At 38.6% G+C, this 14,056-nt stretch overlaps 2 protein-coding genes across 8 annotated transcripts in view; both read right to left on the reverse strand.

Moving 5' to 3' along the window:
• Window positions 1–698, reverse strand: part of LOC127354844 (tripartite motif-containing protein 16-like) — a 7,398-nt gene extending 6,700 nt beyond the window's left edge. Inside the window, exon 1 of the mRNA XM_051385149.1 lies at window positions 1–698. This exon is cut by the window's left edge and continues 830 nt beyond it. Coding sequence (XP_051241109.1) covers window positions 1–656 — 656 coding nt within the window. The 5' untranslated portion in view covers window positions 657–698.
• LOC127356971 (fucolectin-1) overlaps window positions 1–11,379 on the reverse strand; it is a 27,403-nt gene extending 16,024 nt beyond the window's left edge. The window contains exons 1-4 of one of the 7 annotated variants that reach the window (XM_051389204.1): window positions 11,216–11,370; window positions 10,965–11,003; window positions 10,184–10,240; window positions 9,788–10,064 (exon numbers count right to left, since the gene is read on the reverse strand). In XM_051389204.1, coding sequence (XP_051245164.1) covers window positions 9,788–10,064; window positions 10,184–10,240; window positions 10,965–11,003; window positions 11,216–11,252 — 410 coding nt within the window. In that variant the 5' untranslated portion in view covers window positions 11,253–11,370. Of the gene's footprint in view, window positions 1–9,787; window positions 10,065–10,183; window positions 10,241–10,964; window positions 11,004–11,215 lie in introns of all 7 variants that reach the window. The other 6 variants (XM_051389440.1, XM_051389121.1, XM_051389270.1 and 3 more) reach the window with 6 other exon arrangements.
• Between the last annotated feature and the right edge of the window lie 2,677 nt (window positions 11,380–14,056).

The raw sequence follows: 14,056 nt of genomic DNA on the forward strand, positions 1-14,056 counted from the left end.
TTCACATCTTTCTCTCTGTCCTGGATTCTCTGCTGGATGTTTTGTCGACTCACCTCGAGCTCTCTCTGCCTCTCAGTCCTTTCTGCTGCAGCTGAGACTGTGTCGTGGCCTTTATGTTCATCCACAGAGCAGAGATAACAGATACACTGCTGATCAGTACGGCAGAACATCTTCATCATCTCATCATGACGAGAGCAGATGTTCTCCTGGAGCTTCTTGCAGGGGTCCACCAGCTTGTGTTTGACAAAGGCAGGTGATTCAAAGTGAGGTTGTAGGTGATTCTCACAGTAAGAGGCCAAACAGACCAGACAGGACTTGAAGGCTTTCAGTTTTCTCCCAGTGCAGACATCACAGGACACATCTTCAGGTCCAGCATAGCAGAGATCAGCAGGAGCAGCTTGGAGTCCAGTCTTCTTCAGTTCCTCCAGTAAAACTGCTAACATGGTGTTTTTAACCAGGAGAGGCCTTGGTATGAAGAACAACCTACACTGAGGGCAGCTGTGGATTTGCATCTCATCCTCTTTATCCCAGAAGCTTTTAATACAGTTCATGCAGTAGCTGTGTCCACAGGTAATAGTCACCGGATCCTTCAGTAGATCCAGACAGATTGAACAAGAGAAGGTTTCCCAGTCCAGCTGAACTCCTTTCTGCGCCATTTCACCTCTCAGTCACAATGACTGTCTGAGTTTCACTTCCTTATAAATGAAACTAGTTTGAGCTCTGATCTGAACAACATGTGTTTCCTAAGTGAACAGAGTCTCCCAGTTCCACATGTTGGTTACACCCATCCTTCAAACTGTAGATCTAAAGGGGAGGGAACAAGGAAATATGTGGACAGAGTGAAGCTTGCTGTGTTTGAGAGCAGGAAGAAGAGGGAGGAGACATCAAACTGTGATTCAGTCCAGGAAGAGGAGCAGTTACAGAGAGATACTGTATGCAGCAATTAAAATAATTCAAATTCAATTCATTCTTTTTCATTTTTTAGTTTTGAGAATATTTTGAGTAAAAGATGTATTTTCATGTTAGATGCATTTGGTTAATCCAACAGGACCTGAATGCACCCGACTGTAATGACTGAATCAATCTGGAAATTGTGCTGTTCTATAGACATTCTCAGTGTCACAATGAACAAACACAGTGTAGTGAGCCTGAACTTCAGTAAGTGGAAGAACAAGCTAAAATTAGTGGAAAATAAACCAGAACACTGTCAATCTAAAAAATCACAGAATTTATAATGTGGCAGAGTACAGCCTAAATAAATGTAGACTACATAAAATGAATCAGTCTAATAATAATTTCTTCAATTTATTTCTCTTAATAGGTGAATTCATAATAATTTACAGCAGTGTCGCACCACTAACCATGATTATTACACCTTGAGTTGTTCATGTAAATATTATTTTAAACTAAATAACTGGTTGTTAATAAAAAGTTAGAACTGTGTTTTTCACAATATAACTCCAATGATTTGTCATTGCCTCTAAATCCACATTCATCCCAGCTCCCTCCTCTGCTGATTCTCTTGTATGTGACTGCATAAACTGCTTCCCCTCTCCTCTCTCACCTCCCAGTAATAACGTCCAGTCAACAGTACTGGTCTTATCTCTCAGGTATGTGTTTGCTGGGTTTGGGTTCAGTGTGATTTCACATGAATATTTTAAGAATCTGGCTCTGGTCTTGGGCTCTGGTTGGGCAGGAGGAAGAGAGAAGGGGTTTTTAGGCTTTATGGCATTCCACAATGAGTAGATTTTATTGTCAAAGACATAATGTGTTATCTCTCATTTACAAAATGCAGGAAGGGCTAGTTGGACTTTAACATTTGGCTCGCAGCATTGTAACGCCCCTCCCACTGCCTTACAGGTTGTCCTGGCCAACCCCAGTAAGCAGTTGGCTCTCATGGGAGGGTTGTCAGCTGATTTAGATGATTAAGATCTCCCTTCGTGGGAGTGTACAATGAGCACGCACAAATATCAACATCTTTAACTAAAGATTATATACTATTACATACCCTTGATCAAACAGAGGATTTGGAGTTATCGTGATTTATTTTACTACAATAAGACCAAATATGTTGAAAGCTGTGGCAGCAGATTTTGTATGCCAGAAAAACTCTGTCAAAAGTCTTGCAGTCTGCACTAGACTTTACTCTCAGTTCTGCTCAATTTGGAGTCCCTCAAAATCTCAAACACAGTTAAGCTGAAAGGCAGTAGGTGGTGTGAAAACAGACAGAAGGTCAGTACGACAAGAACAAACAGGGACAGTGTTAACCAGGCTGCACTGAGCAACAGAGGCAGTCTGGCAGAATGAGAGTCAGTCCACTATCTATACTGACCCTAACGAGTAACAGGGAGCAGCCGGTAATGAGGTCCTGTGCAGTGGTGGATAATAACAAAGTACATTTACTGATAGGTGACTGTACGGATACTCGTACTTCATTTCATTATTACTAATTTCTACAGTTTTTAATCCCACTATAATTTAGAGGCAGATATTGTAGTTTTTATAAATTTATCTGCTTTATTTTAAAAATGTTTAGACCAACTACCAATCAACCAAACCAAACTCTTATAGAATGACACCTTTATATAATATCTAATTATGTATTCTTACATGGACTGGTATATCAAGCATAAAGTATGTGCTTTAATCCAGTATAGTTTTCTAGAATACTAAAGTCTACTATTCTTTTTAAACGTAAAGCTATAATGTTTTAAATTCTAAACCCACATCCAACCCAACCCTATTTTATAAGCTTCTGTGTGCAAATCCCCTAACAACTTTAACCATATCCAGCCCAGTTGTTATGGCCTTCTCATGAGCCAGAATTATTTCCTCTTCCTCTCCTGTAACATAGCGTGGAGGAAGGGACTAACAAGTTACATAGAGACAGTGGAGCTCAGGACAGGCTGCCAACCTTGCATGGTGGAGAGGTCTTTTTTAACGTGACTTTTTTAACAAGAATTTAATCAGAAAGTCTGTCATTGCATGCACTACCTGTCAGCTTCTGCAGGGAAGCATCCAGAAAAGAAGGAAGAGGGAGACGGCAATTCACAGCTTTCATGAGATTAAGGTTGCTTCAGGAGAACCCGTTGTTCATTTCTACACCTCTGTCCAAAATATTGAGAAGAGCTCTCTTCAGAGACAGGCTAGGAGTAATGGACGTGACCTACAGTGGACAGAACACTGTCTGTGAGTTATAAGGTCTTCTTTCTTTTAACTGCTAGAGCTGGGTTGTATGTGTCAAAACTGGCTAATGACTCTTCATCTCACTCAGAGACCCTGCGGAGATCCACTAACTACTTCCCGAGCACAGCACAGGTCAGCGGAATGAGCCTGTGCAATGGCATCTACAGGCTTCATGGCCTTTTTTATGTCAGAACCAACATTACAGGTTGCCAGAAACCGAGCTACCACCGGGAGGCGAAAGAGTTCCACTAAAACTTCACCAGTACTGAGCCAGTGGTTTTCTGTGGAAGTGACGACTGAAGCTGAACAGCTGATGGTTTTATCTTCAGGTGTACTTTGCCTGAGAAGAACATATACATGTTCTAGTGATTCAATCTCTTACATTAATCGAAAGATTGAAGACTATTCAGATCCTTTACATATATAAAAGTACAAATACAACACAATTACACAACAAAATACTCAATTACAAGTAAAAACTTCTGCATTCAAAATCCTGCTCAAGTCAAATAAATATAACCAACAAATGCACTTAAAGGTCCAGTGAGACAGATTTGTTATCACATATTATTAATATATTATTATGTATTATTAGACTATAATAAACTATAATCCCGATGCATCAATGTGTCAGCAGCATTTAGCTTTTGTAGCTGGTCAAGGTGGAGGTGATTTTAACTATTTTTTATACAGTCAGGGGGTAAACCGGTGGTTCGCTACCTGGTGGTCAGCTCACAAGATGAATCTGAGGGGGCGTGAGATCATTGATGGGGTAGAAAAGAGGGGAAAAACTGTTCTTGGTTCTTGAATGTGACAAAGTGCCCCAACTAGACAGGACAGTGGGGTCATATATGTATAATCTATAACAGTGCCTTGTATTTTATCAGCTTCCCAATCTGTTTATGTAAAATCTGAAAAGTAACTAGGAACTGTAGCTGTCAGATCAATATAGTGTAACAAGCACAATCATTCACACTGAACTAGAAGTATAAAGAGGATGGAAATGGAAATCCATCACTCAAGTGAATGTGCTTATTTAAAACAACTTATTTAACTTAACTTATTTAAAACAACTGTAAAATAAGAAGATTTCAGTCAGTTGAATCTTCGTTGTTCAGAGAAGTTCCTTCTATTCTATTTAACAATCAGAACCATGAGCTTCATTTCAAATTAAACTCTGGATTATGTTTTACAAATAACCACAGGTCAATACTGGACACCGAATTAACACCGTCAGCCATTACACCACAACTTTTAATTAAAAAGAAAACTTAAATGTCATATTTTTTATTTTTAATCAACCCATAAGCTGGTACCTCTGGTGCCCCTGCATGGAGAGACGTTTAGTTCATGTGTCAAATCATTCAAAGTGGAGTTTCCGGAGCTTCTGGGCAGCGGCCTGTTCAGTGTTTCATGTTGCCCCTGCAGAGCCAAACAAGTGCACCAGGTTCCTATTTTCAGTCAAGAATGTCATAACAGGAAGGTGGGACTGGAGTCTGCAGGAGATCCTGTATTTTGTTAAACGTGAGACTTATTAACTTCACTGTTGTTCAGCTGGTACTCATATTCTTAACTGACAACTGAAGTGTTGGTTAACTGGGTATTAGTTGATGGTTGTACGTTGTAATTCTGGTCAAAGAAATATATAAAACTGTATAAAAGTTTTTTTGCTGAATTGTATATAAACATACTTTTTAGGAGACAGGGTTGTCGGGCTGCAACTAACGATTAATTTAGAATATAAGCAACGCCCCCTGGTGGAGGATTTAAAGCTATAATCAATAATTTTCAACTGAGAATGTATGAAATGACAAAACAATATGAAAGTCCGCTGGAATTTGGGGGTTAGTGTGTTTTTTACTGTGTTTATATTTCATGTTTGTGTTTTTTATGCTGAGAATTTCCTCCTGTGTGTTATTAAAGGTCTGACCTGAAATAAAAATTATATCAATGCTGTGTTTACAACTTGTTTCTGCTGCCTTCATGTGGCCAAAAAATGTGTTAAGTTTAAGTGTAAATAAATAGAGCCAAAAAACAGACTGAGCCACTACAGCAGCTTTCTGCTGTACAGGGTTTTAGTCTGAAGGAGAAAAGCTACAACTAGTCTCCCATGGCTTGGACTTATTCTACGAGACGCTGTGTGCAGGAACAACAACCAGATGATGCTGTGCGTACCTCTGGAGTCCTCTGCTTGAACTGAAAGCTTGCAGGCTTTGTTTCATTAAAAGTAAGCAGGCACTGACTCGTCTTCACCTACTGTGCATCTCTCATCCACTCTGCTTTCCAAAAGCTCACTGATGGATTAGATTTCCTTTTAATTGTAGCTGGAGGCGCTGACTCTGTTTTCCGTAAATGCAGCAGGCATGGCGCTGTTAGCGAGGTAGCTGCCAGTGTAATGTTTGAGCCAGATCTGATGAAAATGTGTGTTTCGTAGTCGCAGTTTAGCAAAGCACAAAAGTTTTCACAGCTGCTTTAAAAGGCCAACAGACACATTTCAGTCTCTGACAGAAATACTCAATTGGAAAACTGCATTGAGAAAGTTACTTTCCTACTCAGTCTTTTCATTTCACTTTTTTTTTACCACTGACTTTAATTCAGGGAACAATTACCATGTGAACCACACGGTACTGTATGTTCTATCTAGAGACACTGACAGGCAGTTATCAATTCATTCCTCTTCAGCCGTTTCACCACTTTCATCTTCTTTGACTCGATCAGATAAACTAGATTACACAGGGAAAAAGGAATTATGTCTAGGAAAATGAAGGAGCAAGGACACCTTTTATCTAACCATTAATCTCCATTTATCTAAATGCTGGTATACCGTACATGTAGAATCTTATTAAATCGTAAAGGGCACTCAAGTCTGTTGTTCTAAAGACTCAGGAAAGAACAGGTCATGGCTGTGGTTAGAGCCCCAGTGCTCGACTAAATGCTGCATAAGTGCCCTCTTAGATGTCCGTATGATAGATAAAACAGCATAAAGTGCCCTCTAGTTAACACCCTGGCTAAGCTTTTCACCTGCAAATCACAAATACGTTTGCTATTACCAGCTAAGGCCAGATCCACAAGACTCACTTTAACTCATCTCCATTAAATCTTTATGTTTGAAAGGGGCCGACCTGACACAGCCTAACTTACGATGTCTTCTTGAGGTTTCGTAGTTGACGGAGTTGTATTTTAAGATTCACTTTTACAAAGAAAAGGAAGTGTGCATGTTGTTTTGTTTTGTTTGTTTGCTTTTTAGTTTAAAGCTGACTTCAGAACTCAAAATCTTTAACTTGATAATGAAAATGTGAGGAAAGACCTTTTTTTGGTCATAATTTTTCTTTCATCTCATTTTGTTAAAAAAATCAGGAGTGTATCATTTAAATATCCAAATAGCATTAATTTACCATTTCTAATATGTACTTTAATTATTACCATTACAGTATCTTACATTCCTGTGTTCACTGTGCATTACAGTGGCACTCACACTAAATGTAAAGCTTCCATGCTTTATTCTTTAAGTCCTCAAAAACAAATAATTCCCCTGAAGAAAACAGTGCATATTAAAAAGAAAAAACCTTGTCGAACAGCAATGTTGGGAGTTGCTGTAATTCCAGTAATCTCCTGAAAGCCCGGTGGAAAAATGTCTTGTTGTTGTGATTAATAAATACATGCATGGAGATGTTAATTGCTTGTGCAACAAACACTTTCTACCTCTTCTTTTAATAGACTAATAGGAATTTAAACTGTTACTTATGGGCTGTAGCCAAAGTCATGTACGTAATGAATGAAACTGGGGTTAAATGAATCAGTGAGGTCTACCAGTGAATTATATGACTGTTTGTTAGCAGGTGCTGTCCTGTGTTGTCCAGAAAACCCCTGAAAAATGTGTTTACGTCCATGTGTATCTTCATTAACTGAATAAATGTTGCTTACAGGTATGAATGTTACTCGTTGCTGCCCTCTGGTGGTCTCCAGTATTTATAACTCAATACAGTTGTCCCACAGCAACACTAAAATAATATAACTGACAGCTGTGAGCCTTAATAAGAAGAGTTAGTTTACAGAGTAACTAATTACTTTTATCTACAGTAAGTCAGTGACTTTTGAGAGTAATTAGCAACTAATTACTGTCTTTCAGTAACTCGCCCAACTGTCAAACAGTTGGTTCAAACCGAGGTTCTGCCTCTACCGAAGCCGATAGCCAATCATAGTTTAGGATAATGGGTTGGCCAATAAGAATTCAGGGGCGGCTCCATGGACCCGGTCCTGTACAGAATGAATGAACACCTTCATCACCATCAATCATCAACCTTTATTTCTACTTTATATTCACGTCTCAAAAACAAATATTGTTAAAGTCACATTTGCATGTTCATACTCACACACAGGAAAAACTGAACCCACATATATAGATCTATATATATATATATATATATATATCTATATCTATATATATATATATATATATATATATATATATATATATATATATATATATATATATATATATATATATATATATATATATATATAAGCAGTATGCATCCAGAGGAAATAACATGTAAAGTAAATTGAATTCAAAAGTACATATTGAAAGCTTCAAATGCAATTTTTTAGGTATACAAACTATATGTGACCACATAAAATACATTTCTATTCTATTTCTGTACATTTGTGAGAAATCTCAAACTTTCCTGAATTATTAATTAATAGTTTTATTATTTCTTATCGGGATAACAACAAAATGCAGATAGCCCATTCCAATGCCAAATCCATTCTCATAGAGAGAATAATAATAATAATAATAATAATAATAATAATAATAAACACTCATGAGTTTAATGAGGGTTGAGTTTTGAATTTTAAAACAATAGAAGAAAAAAAATGTGTTTCACCATCATATAATAATTATATCACAGTATCAGGAAGTACAACCGAAGCCTTAACACTACTTAAACAAACATTTTTACAAAGGTAAAGTACGTGCACGTCCTAAAATATGGAGTGAGCTGCAGTCACTAAAAAAGCAAGTTATATCTGTATGGCTGTAAGTTTATCCCATCCTCTTGGCTTTTCTTTTCTCACTCTGCAGATGAAATTAAACTCATCGTAGTCAGATTTGCTGAACCACAGATGTTCCTCTTTTTTCTCCATGACCACACTCGTGTCACATTCTTCTTTTTTACTCTCTTGATCCAAGCGACTGAAATCCAAGCGATTATCGTCGACCCAGAACCAGAACTGCAGGATGCAGGTGTAATGGAGGCCCAGCCACACGTGGTCAGTGTCTGCATCCCTGGCCTGCAGCTCAGCCCAGGCTTGGTCCTCATCGTCGAGAATGGATGCCAGGTCCATTTCGTTGTCCCTGCAGTGGTACAGGGCTTCTTCCCATGTCTTATTCTCTTTGATCAGCTTAAAGGGCGACTCTAGTGAGGAAAAAAACAGCAGTGTGAAATGATGGGAACAAAATAAGGGACCAGGGTCAGAGGGTTTGAGGGAAGACTCCTGTGTGATTCTCTGATAATGTCCTGATGAAGACTAAATCTTTTAACTTGTGAGTTCACAACAAACGTGAAGTCATTTGTGTTTACTCCCGTTCAGGGGCGTGTCCAGACTGTTTTGACTGAGATGGCTAGAGGGGGGCGCTGACTTGTGCAGGGGGTGGCATGAAGTATGTGTCTATCCAGTCATTCCCAATTTCTGGAGTGGAAGGATATTGAGGTGGCACTGGGGACAAATTAAATTTTTGCATTAAATTATGCATCAAACCTTGAGCTTCAGTTAGCTTGAACAATCAGCCTACATACAATATGTCCATTTTTTTTTACAGTATATATAATTCATCATATTTATCTGCTGTTGCGTTATTGATACACAGTTTTCAGTAAAGTATTCACATACTGTGGCTATCAATCACATACTGTATGTGTAGGAGGAGAACGTTTCTTTACCTTTTTTTTTCCGTAGATCTTCACTTCACACAGAATTAAATTCTCATGTTCTGGTGAGAACACAGTGATGTAGCGCCCTGAAGCTGATTGGTTAAACTGAAAGTGATTCCAGGTTTTTTTGTTAAAGTTTGTGATGGGTTTATTTCTGGAAGAGAAAAAGAGATGAACATACAGTAAAGGCAGGAAGAGGGATGTCTGTGGTTCTTTGGGATGAAATCTCTGATTTGCTTGCTTTGGAGATTCGGACACTGAAAAAAGTCTGCCAGTGTCTGTGGGGGCTATGAAGAAAACAGAGAATATATGGCAACAACATTAAGTACCTTTTGTTAGATTTAATGACTTTTGATCCAATATTTTTAGAGGTCGATACTGTGACATTTATATTTTACACTGTGAAATTAAGCCATGGTGGAGACTCTATCATCACTGGAGCTGTGAGTTTGAAATGTCACAGGAAGCTGAAAATTCAAGTCTATGAATGACCAGAAAACCCAAATTCAAATATATTTGTCAATTGTAAACCTTAATACATTACATGCACAAACTTTCTAAATAAAGTTTTATAACTTGGTTCGGGAACAAAGACAGGACATGACCAAAGGACATCTGAAGCCTGGAAATGTGAAATAAATTAGTTCAAAGTAACATAAAGGTGTTACATTTTGTTGGCAGTGCCGTTGCTCTCACGAGAGTTCCCAATGTAGATGTGAGCTTTTTCTATCGTGCGTTTATCTTTGTTGTAGATACTGATACAAGAAATGGTGTAGACACCCTCCAGGTCAATTCTCCACCAGGAGAACTCTAGACACAAGGTGTGAGCACAGATGTCTTTATTCCCATCTATAGCTCTTTCAGAAACGTAGGGTGTATTTCCATGCGTATAGTTTGATGACTGGGATGTGGTCCCGTTCAGCTCTTCCATGTCTTGAGATGTACCTGAAGACAAAATATAGAATAATTCACTTAAAAAAAACGGCCCTTAGATATTTAGCATATAAATACTATTGAGGCAGAAACTAAACTCATAGCTGTAAATAAAATGCATGTAATCCCACCTTTTGTACCTTCAGGACGACAATCTGAAACGTGCCCGTTCGCATTTCTCTGTAAACCTGGAACAGCAGAGTATATATAAGAATTCCTATTTCCATTTCAATTCAAGTCAAAGTTACTGGCATCTACGATATTATTGCTTGGTAAAACAGCAGTAGTATTACAATATGCCATCCATAACCCGTTTGTGCCCGAAACTGAAATTTGGAGTTTTGTCTGGGCACATATCTGAAGACATTATTTAAACCGGTGAAAAGTGAGTTTTTCTCATCAAACTAGATTTAGTCTTTGGGCACATGGGACTACGGGGTTTTTCCTAAAATGGTAGAAAATGCCCTTGAATAAGCAGTAAAGGTTCAGGGATTTTTTATTATTTTCAGTACACACATGCGACAGGCTCCTATCTATATATTCCATATTAATAAAAATGACAACAATAACTTTTATTAGGTGAAAACATTTGCTTGAGGGACCATTCTGCATTAGTTTCAAGGAGTTTTAATTCTCATTGAAACTAATGGAGGGAGTCTGTTGGCTTCATTAAACCTCAGAACTTATAACACTAAAATACATATAAATATATACTGTTAGAGTATGTTGGTACCAAATCCCAAGACCAATCAGAAGAAATGTTTTTTTTGGCATTTTTCCTTCTTATACTAAATATAGTCTTTGGGTGCAAATGGGTCAAATACGTTAAAGTTTACAGTAAAACATTTAAAAACAATAAACTGTTTTATGATTTTATTCATTTATCATTTCAGAGATCACTGACATGCTTACCAATCAGAGGGATGAGCAGCAGACTCCACAGCATCTTTACTGTGGAGAACACAAGGCAACATCAGCCGACAGGTTAAATGTCTCTCATGACCACAGACAAATACATTTAATTCAGAAATAAAACTTTTTTTGAAATTGCAAAAGGTGTTTGTAGCTGCAGCTTTAAAAAAAGACTTTGCGAGGACTCTGTAACATTATGAAATAAATAATGAGAAATAAATGAGAATTGAGGCTGCATTAACCTCACTCACCTTGTTGGCCTTTTTCTTTCTCCACAATGTTTTTCATACGATGCTCTCTCCCAGCTACAGCTGTAAATGTACTCTTCACCCTTCCCTGACTGCTGCAAGTATACACTGATCTAAATCAATGTTGTCTCTCCTAGTTAAGGTTGTAGTCAAAGCAGCTCCAGACTAGTTTACATAAGTCAAACATATGATTCCATTGTGGAAAGTCTACAGAGTTAGTGCATTGTTCCTCCGACAGGTATACGTACTTCTGCACTTCCTTATTTTCTTGATATTTGTTTCAGTAGAGGAAGTTCTTTTTTTTCATAAACAAATCCATCCCTGCTGTTCCTGGATACAGCAGTGTTAATTCTAATTATAGGCTTTGTTTTTCTGAATTAACGAGATACCTCCAGAACACTCTCTATGGCCAGGGCCGGGTCTCAGCCCCCCCTGAGCACAACCCAAATCCTGTATCCAGTCTTCAACCTGCTCCAGTGGGCCCATGCAGGCCTCTGTCTGCACTCTTCCCCCTCTGGAACTGAAAGAGAACAAGAGAGGGAGATCAGTAAGGCCCACAGCAGTGCTTGTTCCTGGCTGTTCTAGGCACCGGCCACGCCGATCACCCGCTCCCCCTCTGGTCCTCCAGCGGGTAAAGGCCCTGCATGGGCTGGAAGATGCTGGAAGTCAACAATGGTCAATGAAGATGAGAAATGTGAAAACTAATAATCATTGCTTCCATTTAAAGAGAAATAGACCGACCAATCACATAAACAGAGTGGCATTATCCAGATGTAAAGCTTCCATACTTTTGAGTCCTCAAAAACAAACTGATCTAACTGTAGTATTTTTGAATGTGCATTGTTTTCTCCTGGAGATACAAACTAACCTCCTTTTAGATCCCAGCTGTTAATGAAAATCACTTTTGTTTGTATGAAAATTAACAGGAAAACCACAAATACAAAGCTTGAAAACATGAAAACAAGCCATTTTAACATTCACCTATGGAAATGTTCCAAAGGCTTTTTAATTATCTCTAAATGCTCAAGGACAATGACAATCACTCAGTCCACCATGCACACGTTTAAATCCAGCAAGAGAAAGAACAACGAAATTGCAGTTGTGAGGTTTTGACCCCACAGCAGTGATGAACCCTGTGGTGTGGAGGTGTATAATGAGAGAGGGTGGATGGGCCCAATGGAAAGCCACAGCGCTGAGGCCCTCGGCTGATTTCCAATTCAAGCATTAATCTTCGGCTTTACTTTGTTTATCCATATTTATAGCAGCCTGCGCGTTATTTCTTAGCACCCATCTGCTTCACATTCACGCTGTTACACAGTCACACTGAGGAGCTGCCCAATTAAATCACTGAGGACCCAAATGAACAACTGCCAGGCTCACTAAAGTCAAGTTAAAATCTTGCTGCAGAGGGTAAGTTTCAGTCTGTCAGACTATTTCACATGTCAGGATTTCAATCTCTGCCTGCCTCTTTACGGCCAATAGGTATGACTTTTACAGATCCACGGCACAGACTTAACAAAATATCACCACCAAACAAACTCTACATGGTGGCAGTGGTTATCAAGCTCATTTACAAGCAATACTTATACTACTGAAGTTTTCTGAGGCAAGGCAGCCAGCCACTGCTATAAAACCTGAATATTTACAAGCACTATGACAGTGTTGGACTGGACATTACATTCAGTATGTAAATGAAAAACAAAGAGAATAACCTCTCAATATAATGTAGCCCAATACAACACCACTTTAACTATGAACTCAGTTATAAACGTAGATAATAACGTCATAAAACGGTAGAATTTATGGCTAAGCTGTTGTACTGAATTGCATTAGATAGATAGATAGATAGATAGATAGATAGATAGATAGATAGATAGATAGATAGATAGATAGATAGATAGATAGATAGATAGATAGATTGGAGTTTGTATATCTGCCTAATATGCTTAAATTGGTGGAAGTTTGGGCCCAAAAACAACTTGGTGAGGGTTACCAAATGATTATACTTTTGGTTATTAGGATAAGGGAGCCATTGTGGTTATGGTTCAAATAACTCAGTAACAGGAAATGAACAGCAGCAGTCTGCCCGACCTCCTCTTTGAGACTCTCTGACCACACTACTTCTGCATTTGCTCCTGACAGACCACAGTCAGTGGTCAGTTTCTAGCTAATATATGTTTTGCATATTGTATTTGCAGTACCTGTACATAGGCACATTTGCATCTCTTCATAAAGAGACACATTTACACACAGATCAGTGCTGATATGAGACACCATAGCTGTGAATTAACATAGCATCTACTGGTGCAATGTAAAGTGACACAGAAAAACACATTTGCATTTGGGATCCTGCCAGCACAACACATACCTCCAACTCCAATCTTCAATTCAGTCAGTTCTTGGGTGAAGTTGTAGTCATTTCAAAAAAAATCTGCATTATGTTTTTAGTTTAATGAACAAACCGTTTTGCTGCTGGATTTAATTGAACACCTCCCTGCATAACCTGTTTGTTTTTCCAAGCTTTTGCTCTGGGTTATTTTGGTGTTCACAGTTTTCCACTGTCACTGATGATGTATCACCTGTCTGTGGAAATCCTCCCAACTCAGCCTCCTCAGTATTCTTCGTGTTTGTGTTTTGACCGGACTACAAAAAGCATTTGGTTTCCTGTAAGGACGAGTGTAGTTTGGTCTCCTTAATTTCATCCAATCATTCGGCAAACCCATTATGACTGCTATGAATAGGTGAGCTGCGTGACGGAAGAACAATGACTATGTTGAAAGAGTTACTGTCATCGATCGCATGGATGGGAATGTGGATCACTCTGATCGTCCTGGGTGGACAAAG

This window comes from Dicentrarchus labrax, unplaced genomic scaffold (genome assembly GCF_905237075.1).
Source record: "Dicentrarchus labrax unplaced genomic scaffold, dlabrax2021, whole genome shotgun sequence".
NCBI lineage: Eukaryota > Metazoa > Chordata > Actinopteri > Moronidae > Dicentrarchus > Dicentrarchus labrax.